The 16,669-nt window shown below is 50.6% G+C and overlaps 1 protein-coding gene across 8 annotated transcripts in view; it reads right to left on the reverse strand.

Moving 5' to 3' along the window:
- DNMT1 (DNA methyltransferase 1) overlaps nt 1-16,669 on the reverse strand; it is a 62,294-nt gene that overhangs the window by 18,858 nt on the left and 26,767 nt on the right. For all 8 annotated transcript variants that reach the window (XR_012428362.1, XM_074025819.1, XM_005587929.4 and 5 more), the window contains exons 10-21: nt 16,159-16,246; nt 12,615-12,649; nt 11,971-12,052; nt 8,991-9,025; nt 8,623-8,668; nt 8,446-8,526; nt 8,263-8,372; nt 5,004-5,122; nt 4,403-4,495; nt 3,461-3,612; nt 3,142-3,329; nt 2,849-3,035 (exon numbers count right to left, since the gene is read on the reverse strand). Coding sequence is in view for 7 of the 8 variants with exons in the window: in XM_074025819.1 (XP_073881920.1) it covers nt 2,849-3,035; nt 3,142-3,329; nt 3,461-3,612; nt 4,403-4,495; nt 5,004-5,122; nt 8,263-8,372; nt 8,446-8,526; nt 8,623-8,668; nt 8,991-9,025; nt 11,971-12,052; nt 12,615-12,649; nt 16,159-16,246 (1,216 nt within the window). In the remaining variant the exon portion in view is untranslated. The remainder of the gene's footprint in view (nt 1-2,848; nt 3,036-3,141; nt 3,330-3,460; nt 3,613-4,402; nt 4,496-5,003; nt 5,123-8,262; nt 8,373-8,445; nt 8,527-8,622; nt 8,669-8,990; nt 9,026-11,970; nt 12,053-12,614; nt 12,650-16,158; nt 16,247-16,669) is intronic.

The following is a 16,669-nucleotide window of genomic DNA, read 5'->3' on the forward strand; positions in this document are numbered from 1 at the left end:
TGAGGCAGGAGAATTGCTTGAACCTGGGAGGTGGAGATTGCAGTGAGCCAAGATCACACCACTGCATTCTAATCTGGACAAGAGTGAAACTCCATCTCTCTCTTTTTTTTTTTTTCTTTTTGAGACGGAGTCTCGCTCTGTCGCCCAGGCTGGAGTGCCGTGGCCGGATCTCAGCTCACTGCAAGCTCCACCTCCTGGGTCTACGCCATTCTCCTGCCTCAGCCTCCCGAGTAGCTGGGACTACAGGTGCCTGCCACCTCGCCCGGCTAGTTTTTCGTATTTTTTTAGTAGAGACAGGGTTTCACTGTGTTAGCCAGGTTGGTCTCGATCTCCTGACCTCGTGATCCGCCCGTCTCGGCCTCCCTAAGTGCTGGGATTACAGGTTTGAGCTACCGCGCCCGGCCGAAACTCCATCTCAAAGAAAAAAAAAAAGGGGAAATCATACAGCCCTTAGTAACAATGAGACAAATGATGAATTAATACTTTTAGGTCTCAAAAAATTTTAAAAATAAACAAAAAAGGTGAATCGTGGCCCGGCACGGTGGCTCATGCCTGTAATCCCAGCACTTTGGGAGGCCAAGGTAGGCAGATCATGAGGTCAGGAGATTGAGGCCATCCTGGCTAACATGGTGAAACCCCGTCTCTACTAAAAATACAAAAAAAAATTAGCTGGGCGTGGTGGTGGGCGCCTGTAGTCCCAGCTACTAGGGAGGCTGAGGCCGGAGAATGGCATGAACCCAGGAGGCAGAGCTTGCAGTGAGCTGAGGTCACACCACTGCACTCCAGCCTGGGCGACTGGGCAAGATTCCATCTCAAAAAAAAAAAAAAAGGTGAATCATCTCAAAAAAAAAGGTGATTTTTTTTGAATCATCTCAAAAAAAAAGTTAGTGACAATCAAACAAACAGTGAATTAAGACTTTTAGGCTAGGCATGGTGGCTCATGCCTGAACCAGTATATTGGGAGGCTGAAGCATATGTAGATGGATCACTTGAGTCCAAGAGTTCAAGACCAGCCTGGGCAACATATTAAGACCCCCATCTCTACAAAAAATTAAAAATTCGCCAGGCGTGGTGACAAATTCCTGCAGTCCCAGCAATTCAGGATGCTAAGGAGGGAGGACTGCTTAAATTCAGGCATTTAAGACCAGCCTAGGCAACATGGCAAAATCCCATCTACAATATGTTTTTTTTTTTTAAGTAGCTGGGCATGGTGGCATATACCTGTGGTCCCAGCTACATGGGAGGCTAAGGTGGGAGGATCACTTGAGCCCAGGAGGTTGAGAATGTAGTGAGCTACAGCCATGCCACTGCACTCCAGACTGGGTGACAGAGCAAGACCCATCTCAACAACAACAACAACAAACAAGAAGACTTAAAAATGTGCCTGTTTGGCCAGGTGCAGTGCCTCATGCCTCTAATCCCGGCAGTTTGGGAGGCTGAGACAGGAGGACCACTTGAAGCCAGGAGTTTGAGACCAGACAAGGCAACACAGCAGGACCCTGTCTCTAAAAAAAAAAAAAAAAAAAAAATTCAACCTTATTAGAAGTACAGTAAGTGAGAGAAAAAGTTCCCTTCCCATTCTCCAGATGGGTAAAGGTTAAGAAGCCAGAGAGGTGGTGTGAGGAAACAAGAACGCACACTACTCAAATAAGTTGATAGAACCATTTTGGAGCGCAATCTTCCAGATCAAACTTAAGAATACACACCCACAGCCTGGCAATGCTATTTCTAAGCAGATACACTTGCAAGAAGCTTTGCTCAAGGATGCTGCCTTATATTTATAATACTGAAGAGGTGCCTATCATTGAGAAGTTAGGATGTTCATTTAATGAAATACTACAGAATATTTAAAATGAAATTACTAGATCTACCTGTATCAACATATAACAGTTGCATAAATAAAAACAAAAGATTTTAGGGCTAGGCACAGCGGCTCACACCTGTAATCCCAGCACTTTGGGAGGCCAAGGTGGGCAGATCACTTGAGGTCAGGAATTCAAGACCAGCATGGCCAACATGGTGCAACCCCGTTTCTACTAAAAATACAAAAAAATTAGCTGGGTATGGTGGCAGGTGCCTATAATCCCAGCCACTCGGGAGGCTGAGGCAGGAGAACTGCTTGAACCCGGGAGGTGGAGGTTATGGTGAGCTGAGATCGTGCCACTGCACTCTAGCCTGGGTGACAGAGCGAGACTGTCTCAAAAAAATTAAGAATTTTTTTAGAAATTATAAAACATTGGACACACGTGTGTTAACCAAGAAAAATAAAATAAAACCAAAGTAACAATGGTGACGACATGCAGGTTCCCGTTAAGGGATGCCAGTGGGGATCAAAGACAAAGCCCTGAAGCCAGTGTTTATCCAAAAGAAAGTCAGGTAATAGGTATCAAAATATACCTGGTCTTTGGGTCATAGAACGAGGAGGTTGGTTCCTCCTGAGTGAAGTAAACATATATTTTCAAAACTCACAGAAAGGAAGGCCTCCTAAGGGCCTCAAATCTAAGTTGGACAAAGTGCCCACTTAGATGTGAATACTCCCTTAGCACTCCAACGGGGGCCTCCAGACAGTGAGATGCAGGCAGAGCAGAGTCACCCAGAAGCCAGGTTCGTCAGTTAAGGACTGTGGCATTATCAGCAAAGCACCCAAGCACGCCTCTGTGGACATCTGTCCTATTGATGTTCAATGAAGCATGCAGGGTCCTCCTAGAACACTAACTAATTTCTGTCTCAGGGGTCACATTTGAGCAGCCAGAGTCTTAAGCCACAGAGAGAAAGATGGAGCAGTCCTCAGATCAGGCCAGAAGCTGGGCCACCTCAGGGGAGTGGGAGCCCATACAGGCGAGGTTACCTCGCACACGCCACATCGCCGGCGCTTAAAGGCGTTCTCCTTGTCTTCTCTGTCATCCTTTTCAATTTGCTCTGCGAAGAAAGTGTCGAAGATCTGGTAGACCAACTTGGTGGTGGTGGCTTTCGTGGGTCCCCTGTCCTTCTCCCTGGTAGAATGCCTGATGGCCTGCCGCCTCGCCTGGGCTCGCCTACGGGAGAGGGTCCAGCATCTCAGAGGACTGGCACAGAGGATGTGCACCATGCTCTAACCTCCTCAGTCTCCAGTCTTCACTCTTGTCCCCGCCGCATCCTTACCTCTGTCCCAGCGTGACCCCGGCCAGCTTGATCAGGTCCCGCATGCAGGGCGTCAGGAAGATGGGCTGCTCGTCACTGTCCCCGGCCTCGTCATAACTCTCCACCTGCTCCACCACAAACTGCGCGTGTCGCAGGAGGGAGTCCTCCGTGAAGCGGTTCAAGTTGAGGCCAGAAGGAGGAACTGTGGTCTTGAAAGAGAACAGGTTTCTCTCATGCTTAAGCCAAACTGGCCTAAATCCAACTGAAGAACAATGTCTGCTGGTTCTGAAGGCAAGTTTCCGGTGGGAATCCCAGATGCTGAGGCCCCTCGATCTCTTACCTCGATCTTGTTGATCAGGTCCTCGTAGGTCGAGTCGGAATTGCTCTGCAGGAACTCCACCACAATCTTGCTGATGTAGATCTTCTCCTGCATCAGCCCAAATATGGGCGCATACTCCGGGCTGGGATCCATCAGAATGTATTCGGCAAACGCTGGGGTGAACAGAGCAGGTGTGAAAAAGGGGTTGGAATCTGATGGCACCTACGGTGGCCACAGGGCAGGGAGGAGTCTACCAAACTCACCCAACAGTCTAAAAGTCATCCTGTACCCAAATGTCAGAAACACAGGGCACAACACATCATAGCTGGCTTGTTCTGAAGAAGCCTATCTGAGTCAGCCAGAGAGCGAAGACTAGCTGAGTAGGCCTTCACTGAGCTCATCTCTGGTTTTTGGAATTCAGTCTGGGTTTGGGTTGCAAGAATAAGACCTGCTTTTTTTGTGTGTGTGTGGAGGAGGATGGAGTCTTGCTCCATCGCCCAGGCTGGAGTGCAGTGGCATGATCTCGGCTCACTGCAACCTCTGCCTCCTGGGTTCACGTGATTCTCCTGCCATAGCCTCCCACGTAGCTGGGATTACAGGTGTGCACCATCACACGTGGCTATTGTTTGCGTTTTTGGTAGATGGGGTTTCACCATGTTGGCCAGGCTCAGCGAATTCCTGGCCTCAAGTGATCCCCCGACCTCGGCCTCCCAAAGTGCTGGGATTACAGGTGTGAGCCACCACAGGCCAAGACCTGCTCTTACAACTGGAGAGTCAGTTCCAGAGCCGGTCATAACTAACACAAGAGGCTACCCCAACTGAACCTGCTAAGGTTCCCACAGTCACATGGCCTTCTGCAAGCCTGCTGAGAATTCCCACCAGAGCCCCACCAGCCCCCAGGAAGGAGAACATGAAGGCCCCCTTTCAGACCCCCAGCCAGCCTTTGATGGGCCACACACTTACAGGTGCTGAAGCCGATGAGGGCCTTTTCACCTCCGTCAAAGCCAGTGATCCACCATTCATTTATGGGGCCAAGATTTTTGCCATTAACACCACCTAGAGCAGAAAAAAGAAATGGACTAAGGGCTCTGACTCATATCCCAAACCCAGGAGGGCTAAGAGGTGCTCCAAGAGCCCAGCTCAGCAGACATCCCATCAGCCAGGTCGGGTGCTCCTCAGTCACCACAGTGACTTGGCCTACAGCTGTTCCCAACACAAAATCTCATGCCCTAACTTTAAGAGGCAGCAGCTCCAGCTGAATATTGCTTTATAAGTATATTTCTATTTATACGTATATATAAGTATGTGTGCGTGTGTATATATATAAATACATGTGTATACATGTGTATATGTATATGTGTATATATACATATATATACACACACATATTTATAATTTTTTAAATAGAAGCAGGCTCTTGCTATGTTGCCCAGGCTGGCCTCAAACTCCTGAGCTCAAGTGATCCTCTGGCCTCAGACCCCCAAAGTGCTAGGATTATAGATGTGAACCACCCTGCCTGGCTGTTTTTAAAGTGTGCCCCAAACAATCCTGGACTCCTCCTTACCTTCAAGAGATGGGTCATCATCATAGATTGGTTTTGCTGAACCAGAAAAGAAGAGTTCGATATTCTTCTCGATGAGGCCGGTGTCGATGGGACACAGGTGGCCATGTTTACAGTACACACTGGACAGGAAACAAAGCATACGCTTACCAGCTAAGCCATGAAGGTGGGTCTTGGTGCAGACTTCAGATCAGGCACGAAGCAATGAGACAATGTACAAGTCCAACGCTCTTTTTTTGTTTTTGAAACAGTCTTGCTCTGTCCCCTAGGCTGGAGTGCAATGGCGTGATCTCGGCTCACTGCAACCTATCCGCCTCCCGGGTTCAAGTAATTCTCCTGCCTCAGTCTCCCGAGTAGCTGGGATTACAGGCCTGCACCACCATGCCGAGCTAATTTTTGTATTTTTAGTAGGGACGGTGTTTCACTACGTTGGCCAGGCTAGTCTTGAACTCCTGACCTCCAATGATCTACCTGCCTCGGGCTCCCAAAATGCTGGGATTACAGACTGAGCCACCACGCCCAGCCCCAACATTCATTTTTTTGGTTGCGGGAACACTAAATTAAGACAGTGTTCTATCACCCAGAGTGTCTACCTTATTCTCCCACCTAAGCATCAAGAGTATGTGTGTCTGCAAGAGCAACACCAAAAGATCAGTCAGACTTACAGTGTGGGAAATACCGGTTTCTAGAACAGTTTCCACTATGCAGTGTAGCCACCATATCTATTCAGCTGTAGAACATTTCCGTCACTCAAATGTTAATAAAGCCTCATTCCCATCAAGTAGCAGTCACTCTCCAGTCTCCTCCCAACCGGCCCTCAGCCCCTGCAACCACCTGCTTTCTATATCTATGAATTCACCTATTCAAATACCTCATATGGTTAATTTTATATTACACGAGTCAGACCTCAATTTAAAAAAGTAATAAAGCAGGTTATAGAACAGTGTGAAAAGGGATTTGGGAGAGAAGGACTTCTGCCTCCTTTTGGGCATAAATCTCAAACACAGGGAGGGCACCTGTGACCCCACTGTCCAGATGCCCCTTGACATTTGGGAGCAGGTTCCTTATTGAAGACAGAGAGGCAAGATGTCAAACTTAAGGAAAAAGACATGAACTGGGGGTTCTGCTTATGAACCTGCTCATCTAGGCACAAGGATCACCCTTCCCCGGCCAGAGGTGCTGGGCTATCCTCAGAGCCCCCATATGGAGCCTGCACAGGTCTCTGGAGAGCACCCCTCCACCACACTCACCAGGCTTAGTGCCTTGAAAACCAGAAATGCTCAAACAAAAAACTGAACACCTCCTGCGGAGCTCCCCTACCGCGTGCCAGGCATGGCAGACAGAATAGGTGGCAGCCCTGCCCTCAGGATGTAAGGCCCAGAAGAAGAGACAGATGAAGACAGCGTAGATCAAGGGAGATCAAGGGAGGGCCTACAGAAGAAGGGGTCCCGCTCCCTGCTGCACAGGTGGGCTGGAGGCTCTCTCCATGGGGAGACATGGGAGAGAAGTTCTAAGTCCTAGGCAGTGGCAGGACCCACTGATTCGCAGGCCAGACCCCACCCATGAGTGGCTTCTATCCGCCACTTTCAGGCCAAGTACAGCAGCATGGAGAGTCCCTAAATAACCCAGGCAGCCCAGCTCCAGTGGACAGAAGGCATGCGACTCCTGTAAAGTGTCCTCCAGGCCACCATCCCACGCTCTAGGAACAAATCTATGATAGATCTCAATTCAGGGAGGAAGCTGAGACATCAGGACTCTGGCAGCCCCAGCCCCAGGCTCCCCTGAGCCTTTGTCCTGATGAAGAACAGAGTGAGGCCCTGGGGCATGGTAGCCAGCTCTGCCCACCACAGCACACCTCACTCACACCAGCAGGCAGAGGTGTGTGGCCCTGCTTTGGGCAAGGCCTGGGGGGCTAGCAGTTGCTGGTGGGTGCAACAGCATCTTGGTCTGGATCGGGATCCCATAGAAGGAGAGGGAGGGGAACAACCATCAGCCAAGCACAGGGAGCATGTGGATGCCCTCCCAGTGGGCGCAGGAACCGCTGCCTGTGGGTGTTTCCAACAGGGGTCCCCAAGGCACTTCCCCCTCCTCTTCACAGAGAGGGAAAACACCACCCAGGCCTAAAAGGAGGCAGGGCTGTTCCTGGAGCTGAGGCATTTCCCACGAAGAACAAGGTGAAGCCCTGTAGGGTGATTGCACCCGCAGGGAGAGGGAGCAAAATGGTGCTGGGGATGCCTGAGAGCACGGGCCCTCTGCCCACTCAAGAGCTGACGTAAGCCTCGGTGAAGGTAGGGGCCGGACGCCAGGCACGTTCCCTCAGAGGACATTAGAGTCAATGCTGAGGTCTGCAAGTCCCTGTGTGGCCCAGCCCCAACCCACCACCACACCAGGCTTGCCATTCACCTTCCACAGCTGGCACAGGCCCCTCCGAGCCCTGGTAATCACGCCCCCTTCTACCTAGGGTGCCCCACCCTGGCCATCCCCTTGGCCTCTTCTCTCGCAAGGTCTTTACTGAAATCATTGCCTCTCGCGTCTTCACAGACCTTCCTCCTCACACTCTTTCTCTCTACATGCAACCAGGCTTTTTAAAAATCTGTCATGGCTGTGACTACCCGACAGGTATCACTCATTTTTGGCTCCGTGAAGGCAGGATGTGAGCAGCTACATCGACACCCAGATCACTGGTACCTAGCACAGAGCAAGCCTTCATCTAAGCGTGTGACCCTCAGGATGTAGGCAGAATGGAGGGGCGATATGTGTAGTGTAAAAACCCAAAAACCAAACCAAAAATCAGCAAAGCTCTACTGTCCCTTCACCGGTTTTCCATGGTGGCTCTTTGAGATGGAGTCTTGCTCTGTCGCCCAGGCTGGAGTGCAGTGGCACCATCTCAGCTCACTGCAACCTCCGCCTCCAGAGTTCAAGAAATTCTCCTGCCTAAGCCTCTCGAGTAGTTGGGATTACAGTCGCGTACCACCACACCTGGCTACTTTTTGTATTTTCAGTAGGTTTCGCCGTGTTGGCCAGGCTGGTCTCAAACTCCTGACCTGAAGTGATCTGCTCACCTCGGCCTCCCAAAATGCTAGGATTACAGGCATGAGCCACCGCGCCCAGCCCTCCAAGGTAGCTCTTATCCACGAAGTGTTAGCTTAAGACATGCTGCAGGTCAGGCCCTAAAAACCATAATCTTGAGCCCGTAGACGCCTCTGGGAAAGCGCCTCCTTCCACGAAACACACACACACACACACACAAAAGTACACTTACCTGAAGCAAGTCAGTTTGTGCTGGGGAAGCGCCTCATAACTCTCAAAGCCAGACTCGTTGGCATCAAAGATGGACAGCTTCTCATTTGTCAGCATCTGTGGCTCATCCACCTGAAGGACACGGGGCCGGTGAGCAGAGGGACGAGGGACAGGCAGAGAAGGCTGGGAAGACAGCTGCACGTACCGCGTCTGGTGGGTGCTGCCCATATTTGAGGTCGGGGTCGTCCAGGTACTGCCCGCACTGAATGCACTTGGGAGGGTGGGTCTGTGGGAGCAAGAACACAGATGATGGCGCTCAAGAGAGCCGCTCCCAGCCGCCTCGTGAGCACCGCCACCAGCTTTATTCCCAGCAGACATTTACCTTGGAGTTCACGACTGTTTTGGCGCGAGCCATTTTTTTCTCTGTTCTGGGGGGAAAAGCACAGCATCGTTTAATTGTTTCAGAAAATATCAAAATCGCCCCTGTGAGGTTTCTGCCTGAGGCGCCTGTGGCACATGGAGGCACCGGTTGCGGCAGTGAGGCCCAGGCGTGAGGTCACAGTGGCTCTTCACCGCAGGGGCGTCCTGCCTGACGCATCTTGGTCCTATGTTCACCAACCCAATCCAAAATGAGCCTAAGGTTGCTCCCCAAGGTTGCTCTGGCAATTACTAAAACCTTTCCCTTTTGTTCTAGAACCATCATTTTAACATTAGCATCTGCTTTGGATAATGCCAAGAATAAATTCTTACGGTTCTTTGGGGGTCGTTTTCCGTCTCTTCTCCTCCTACACAGGGAAAACAAAAGAGGATTAAAGGGTAAGAGTGTTTCACACCCAGATAGTGCTTCGGTGTTAAGAACTTTGTATAAGTGATTATCATAAAACAGAAGGGGGAGGGAGGGAATGAGAGGGCCAGCAGGTGAGCTCTGATTCACTCTACCATCTAAAGTCATATAATCAAAAATCTAGGCCGGGTGCGGTGGCTCAAGCCTGTAATCCCAGCACTTTGGGAGGCCGAGACGGGCGGATCACAAGGTCAGGAGATCGAGACCATCCTGGCTAACATGGTGAAACCCCATCTCTACTAAAAAATACAAAAAACTAGCCAGGCAAGGTGGCGGGTGTCTGTAGTCCCAGCTACTTGGGAGGCTGAAGCAGGAGAATGGCATAAACCTGGGAGGCAGAGTTGCAGTGAGCTGAGATCCGGCCACTGCACTCCAACCTGAGCGACAGAGCGAGACTCCGTCTCAAAAAAAAAAAAAAAAAAAAAAAAAAAAAAAATCTTATAGTCAGGCCCGGTACAGTGGCTCATGCCTGTAATCCCAGCACTTTGGGAGGCCAAGGCACACAGATCACTGGAGGTCAGGAGTTCCAGACTAGCCTGGCCAAAGCGGCGAAATCATGTCTCTACTAAAAATACTAAGATTGGCCGGGCACGGTGGCTCAAGCCTGTAATCCCAGCACTTTGGGAGGCCGAGACGGGTGGATCACGAGGTCAGGAGATCAAGACCATCCTGGCTAACATGGTGAAACCCCGTCTCTACTAAAAAATACAAAAAAACTAGCCAGGCGAGGTGGCGGGCGCCTGTAGTCCCAGCTACTCAGGAGGCTGAAGCAGAAGAATTGCTTGAACCCGGGACATAGAGGTTGCAGTGAGCAGAGATCACGCCAGTGCACTCCAGCCTGGGCGACAGTGAGAGTTCATCTCAAAATAAATGAATAAATAAATCTCATAACCAAAAAATTCCTGAAAAGATTCAGAGGGGAAGGCCGGGCACGGTGGCTCAAGCCTGTAATCCCAGCACTTTGGGAGGCCGAGACAGGCGGATCACAAGGTCAGGAGATCGAGACCATCCTGGCTAACATGGTGAAACCCCATCTCTACTAAAAATACAAAAAACTAGCCGGGCGAGGTGGCGGGCGCCTGTAGTCCCAGCTACTTGGGAGGCTGAGGCAGGAGAATGGCGTAAACCCGGGAGGCGGAGCTTGCAGTGAGCCGAGATCCGGCCACTGCACTCCAGCCTGGGCGACAGAGCGAGACTCCGTCTCAAAAAAAAAAAAAAAGATTCAGAGGGGAAGCCAATTTTTTAAAACCTTAGCGTTCCTGTATAAGTGACACCTCAAGGTAAACAAATAACTGGCCAGGCACAGGACCAGGCATGGTGGCTCACGCCTGTAATCCCAGCACTTTGGGAGGCCAAGGCAGATGGATCACGAGGTCAAGAGATTGCGACCATCCTGGCCAAGATGGTGAAACCCCGTCTCTACTAAAATTACAAAAATTAGCTGGGTGTGGTGGCGAGTGCCTGTAGTCCCAGCTACTTGGGCGGCTGAGGCAAGAGAATTGCTTGAACCAGGGTGACGGAGGTTGCAGTGAGCCGAGATCGCACCACTGCACTCCAGTCTGGTGACACAGCGAGACTCTGTCTCAATAAATAAATAAATAAATAAATAACTGGCCAGGCACAGTGGCCCATGCCTGTAATCCTAGCACTTTAAGTAGCCCAGGTGGGAGGACTGCTTGAGCCCAGGAGCTCAAGACCAGCCTGGGCAACACAGTAAAACCCTGTCTCCACAAAAATAGAAAGTTAGCTGGGTGTAGTGGCATCGCCTATAGTCCCAGCTACCTTGAAGGCCCAGGTGGGAGGATTGCTTCAGCCCAGGAGTTCGAGGCTATGGTAGCTATAATTGTACCACTGCACTCTAGCCTCGACAACAGAATGAGACCCTGTCTCAAAAATAAATACTAAAATGTAAAGGTAAGCAAACAATTGATGAGGGGGTATACAGACTGAGTCATGTCCCCTGCAAAATTCATACATTAAGACTAACCTGCTATGTGACTGTATTTGGATATAGAATCTTTAAGGAGACAATTATGGTTAAAAGAGGTAATAAAGGTGGGGCCTTACCCAATAAGACCAATGTCCTTGTATTTTTTGTTGTTTTTGAGAAGGAGTCTTGCTGTGTCCCCAGCCTGGAGTGCAATGGCATGATCTCAGCTCACTGCAACCTCTGCCTCCTGGGTTCAAGCGATTCTCCTGCCTCAGCTTTCCAAGTAGCTGAGATTACAGGCCCCTACCACCACAACTGACTAACTTTTGTATTTTTAGTAGAGATGGGGTTTCACCATGTTGTCCAGGCTGGTTTCAAACTCCTGACCTCAGGTGATGCGCCTGCCTTGGCCTCCCAAAGTGCTGGGAAGACAGGCGTGAGCCAGTGTACCCAGCCCTTTTTTTTTTGAGACAGTCTTGCTCTGTTGTCCAGGCAGGAGTACAGTGGCACAATCTCAGCTCACAGCAACCTCCACCTCCTAGGTGCAAGCAATTCTCGTGCCTCAGCCTTCCAAGCAGCTGGGACTACAGGCATATGCCACCGCACCCAGCTAATTTTGCCGTGTCCCCAGCCTGCAGTACAATGGTGAGATCTCGGCTTACTGCAACCTCCACCTCCCGTGCTCAAGTGATTCTCCTGTCTCAGCCTCCCGAGTAGCTGGGACTATGGGTGCGCACCACCGCCTGCTAATTTTTCTATTTTTAGTAGAGACAGGGTTTCACCATATTGGTCAGGCTGGTCTTGAACTCCTGATTCACCTGCCTCAGCCTCTTAAAGTGCTGGGATTACAGGCGTGAGCCACCATGCCCAGTCTTCTTTTTCCCAAGACCAGTCTGGGCAACATGGCGAAACCCCGTCTTGAAAAAAAAAAAAAAAAAGAAAAGTGAGACCTTTACCTTTTCATCCTCGTCTTTTTCATCAGAAATCTGTGGATTTGCTTTTTCAGGTTCTTTTTCTTCAGGCCTCCGTTTGGCAGCTCTGCAGGGTGAACAGATACATAGCAAGTAGCAGTTTAGGAACACCACATCGCCAACTCGCACGGAAAATGACAAACTAATGCCTCCCCAGGGGAAAGCAAGATACCCGTGGGAGCTTTGCAGTTACACTGCCAGCTTGTCATCCTGAGACGAGGCCTTCAGAGGCCCCAGGGTCCCCGCACATATCTACATCACCACAGGTTTCTAGAACAGGCTTTATTTTTTTGAGACAGTTTTACTCTTGTTGTCCAGGCTGGAGAGTAGTGGCGCGATCTCGGCTCACCGCAACCTCCACCTCCGGGCTTCTAACAATTCTGCCTCAGCCTCCTGAGTAGCTGGGATTATAGGCACCTGCCAGTACAGCCAGCTAATTTTTGTATTTTTGGTAGAGATGGGTTTCCACCATATTGGCCAGGCTGGCCTCAAACTCCTGACCTCACATGATTCACCCACCTCAGCCTCCCAAAATGCTGGGATTACAGGTGCAAGCCACCGCACCTGGCCTAGAACAGGTTTTCTCCTGGTTCAGAAAACACAAAAGCACAAGCATTTTAAACACTTACAGATCTTTGGGTTGACTTCTGTGCTGCTTCTCATCCTGAGAGAAAAACAGGGGGGAGGTAGAGAGAGAAAGAGGGGAAAAAATTAGTTTCTGAGCCAGAGTGAGATAAAATGCAAACACCAAAGTTACAGGTTAGGGATCCTCACTGTGGAGCTGGAAGACAGGCAGGCCTGGGCAGATCTACCTGGTAGACACAAGGCTTCACTTTCCCTCCCTTAATTCCCCACCTGAAACTAACAAGAGGGCACTAAACAACCTCCTACACCAGAGCTTCGCAAACTGTTTTTGTCAGAGCCAGAGGATCAGTATTTTCAGCTTTGCTGACCACGTGGTCTGTGTCAGGATGATCATCTCTGCCATGGTAGCACAAAAGCACCCACAGGCAAAATGTAAATGAAAAAGTATGGCTCTGTTCCAATAAAACTTTATTTACAGGCTGTGTGCAGTGGCATGTGCCTGTAAGTCCAGCACTTTGGGAGGCTAAGGCGGGAGGTTGCTTGAGGCCAGGAATTCGAGGCCAGCCTGGGCAACACAGTGAGACCTTGTCTCTACAAAAATCTCTCTCTCAGATAGGTAGGTAGGTAGGTAGGTAGGTAGGTAGATAGATGAGTGAGCCTGGGCAACTAGGCTCACTCATCTATCTAACTACCTACCTACCTACCTACCTACCTATCTACCTACCTATCTACCTACCTACCTACCTACCTATCTGAGAGACAGAGTTTCACTCTTGTTGCCTATCTATCTATCTATCTATCTATCTATCTATCTATCTATCTATCTATCTATCTATCTATCTGAGAGAGGCAGAGTTTCACTCCTGTTGCCTATCTATCTATCTATCTATCTATCTATCTGAGAGAGAGACAGAGTTTCATTGTTGTTGCCCAGGCTAGAGTGCAATGGTGTGATCTTGGCTCACTGCAACCTCTGCCTCTCGGGTTCAAACGATTCTCCTGCCTTAGTCTCCCTAGTAGCTGGGATTATAGGCATGCACCACCATACCCAGCTAATTTTGTATTTTTAGTAGAGGCGGGGTTTCACCATATAGTCAGGCTGATTTCGAACTCCTGACCTCAGGTGATCCGCCCACCTCAGCCTCCCAAAATGCTGGGATTATAGGTGTGAGCCACCACGGCTGGCCTACAAAAAATAAATTTAAAAAGTAGTGCATGTCTATAGTGCCAGCTACTTGGGAGGCTGAGGTGGGAGGATCACTTGAGCCCAGGAGACTACAGTGAGCTATGATAGCACCACTGCACTCCTGCACTCTAGCCTGGGAAACAGAACAAGGTCCTGTCTCAAAAAAACAGGCCGGGTGTGGTGCCTCACACATGTAATCCCAGCACCTTTGGAGGCTGAGGCAAGTGGATTGTTTGAGGTCAGGAGTTAGAGACCAGCCTGGCCAACATGGTAAATCCCCATCTCTACTAAAAATATAAAAATTAGCCAGGCATGGTAGCACATGCCTGTAATCCCAGCCACTCCAGAGGTTGAGACAGGAGAATCACTTAAACCTAGGAGGTGGAAGTTACAGTGAGTCAACCAGTGCATGACAGCGGGAGACTGTCTTTAAAAAAAAAAAAAAAAAAAAAAAACGAACCAAACAGACTGAACACAATGGTTCGTGCCTGTAATCCTACCACTCTGCCACTTTGGGAGACTGAGGTAGGTGGAGAACTTGAGTCCAGGAGTTTGACTGAGACCAGCCTAGGCAACATGGCAAAACCCTATCTCTACAAACACTTTATTATTATTTTTTTTTTTTTGAGACGGAGTCTTGCTCTGTCCCCCAGGCTGGAGTGCAGTGGCGCGATCTCGGCTCACTGCAAGCTCCGCCTCCTGGGTTTACGCCATTCTCCTGCCTCAGCCTCCCGAGTAGCTGGGACTACAGGCGCCCGCCACCTCGCCCAGCTAGTTTTTTGTATTTTTAGTAGAGACGGGGTTTCACCGTGTTAGCCAGGATGGTCTCGATCTCCTGACCTTGTGATCCGCCCGCCTCGGCCTCCCAAAGTGCTGGATTACAGGCTTGAGCCACCGTGCCCGGCTCTACAAACACTTTAAAAAAAAAATTAGCTGGACATGGTGGTGCCTGCCTATAGTCCCAGCCACCTGGGAGGCTGAGGTGGAAAGATCACCTGAGCCTGGGAGGTCGAGGCTGCAGTGAACCGTGATGGCACCACTGCACTCCAGCCTGGGTGACAGAGCAAGACCCTGTCTCTCGGGATAGGGGACAGTGGTGCTTAGAGCTTTGGGAGGCAGAGACGGCACCTCCTGTGCAAGGGGCCCCCTGGGGTGAAGCAGCCAACAATCCTTGTTCTCTGGGCACTGCTTTTATTATTATTACTATATATATTTTTTTGAGAGTCTCACTCTGTTGCCCAGGCTGGACTGCAGCGGCATAATCTTGGCTCATTGCAACCTCTGCCATCTGGGTTCAAGTGATTCTCATACCTCAGCCTCCCAAGTAGCTGGGATTATAGGCACGTACCATGAAGCCGACCTAATTTTTGTATTTTTAGGTGACATGGGGTTTCACCCTGTTGGCCAGGCTGGTCTTAAACTCCTGACCTCAAGTGATCCGCCCACCTCAGCCTCCCAAAGTGCTGGGATTACAGTAGTGAGCCACCGTGCGCAGCCCTCACATCCTTTTCTACCATGAGGCAAAAGTGTTGGCGGTGTGAGCTCAGGCCCCTGCCAGTTTCCAATAGAGGGCAGGGAGTAATGTGACTACTCCAGGGATCCCAGGCAAGTGCTGACAGTAAGGTGCCCAACATTTGGACAGAAGAGGTGAGGGACAGGAGGCAATACCAAAGGCTCTCCCGCTACAGGGTGAGGACGGAAGCCCATCGGCGACCGGGTCAGAAGTGAGGGTGCTCGTCACCCAGCAAGCCCGTGACTTTGGGCTCCACTCTCTAGATCGCAACAGGCAGAAACCCAGAGACTCTCTTGGGGTCTTCGGCGTCTCTTAGATAGGGACTCACTGTCCCACACCGATGACCTAGCTCCCTTCCCTGGAGTTCATGCAGGAGGGCCTGCAGGCAACCTGGCCATCCTGTACTTTGACAGAGGCCCAGCAGTGCTCCACATGATGCTTTAGGGTTTAAACATATGCACTTGGCTGAATTAGACTGGGGAGGCTGGCAGGGGGAGAGCTAGACTCAGAAGAACGTAGGAGGCTGGGAAAGAAATCGAGGTGTGGCTGACATGTGTGTCGGAGCTGACTGTGTATCAAGGCTTCTCAGCAGTGAGGCCTCAGGAGAGGATGCTTCACGCACATCTCAGCTTAGGTGCACACAGACCCTCTCTAGTGTGAAAGACAGAGGACAACTGAGTGTTCACTAGGCATTGGGCACAGGCATCCAGCCACAAATCCCGGCCCCCAAGAGGAGGAAAAGGTGACCTTCCCAGAGTCTGGATGACCCCGTGGAGCCTAGGTGGATGGGACTGGACTTGAACCCAGATCCCCACCCTGCACTCTCCCGCCCAAGCAAACAGGAGCAGAAGAACAAGGGGGAGTTCAGAAACAAAGATCCCGCCTTTACTTTCTCATCTCCGTCTTCGTCCTCGTCAGCGTGCACACCTGCCCTGGCTTCTCTGTCCGGCTCCTCCTTCAGTTTCTGTTTGGGTGTTCTGTCACAGAAGACAACACACACATAGGCTGGTCAGCACGGCAGGGGGCGCCCTGCACCAGGGCCAACAGCTCCTAAGGGTTGACACAAACTCCCCAGGTTCAGAGGACAGGCTGTCTCTCTAGTTTTCACTGCAGGAAGCCCAGAGGGCATTTACTACTCCAGGACTCAAGGTCTTCAGGAACACCGTCAATACCCCATCTGAATGTTGGTCAGAGATGCCAGTGGTTTAATACAAAAAGTAGACAAAGGGACGCCATGATTTCTGTGGCCTGATGGGAATCCAGCCTGCGGTAGAGGAAAACCCGTGTCTGGCCTGCCCGGGCTGAGGAGAGCTGCGCTGATGTGCGATCTGCGTCAGTCAGTGACCGTGGACAGCTGACTGCACACAGGGCTCTGAGTCTTCACCCACCTCTCTGCCAGG

The sequence above is a fragment of the Macaca fascicularis genome, chromosome 19, assembly GCF_037993035.2.
Source record: "Macaca fascicularis isolate 582-1 chromosome 19, T2T-MFA8v1.1".
In the NCBI taxonomy this organism is placed as follows: domain Eukaryota; kingdom Metazoa; phylum Chordata; class Mammalia; order Primates; family Cercopithecidae; genus Macaca; species Macaca fascicularis.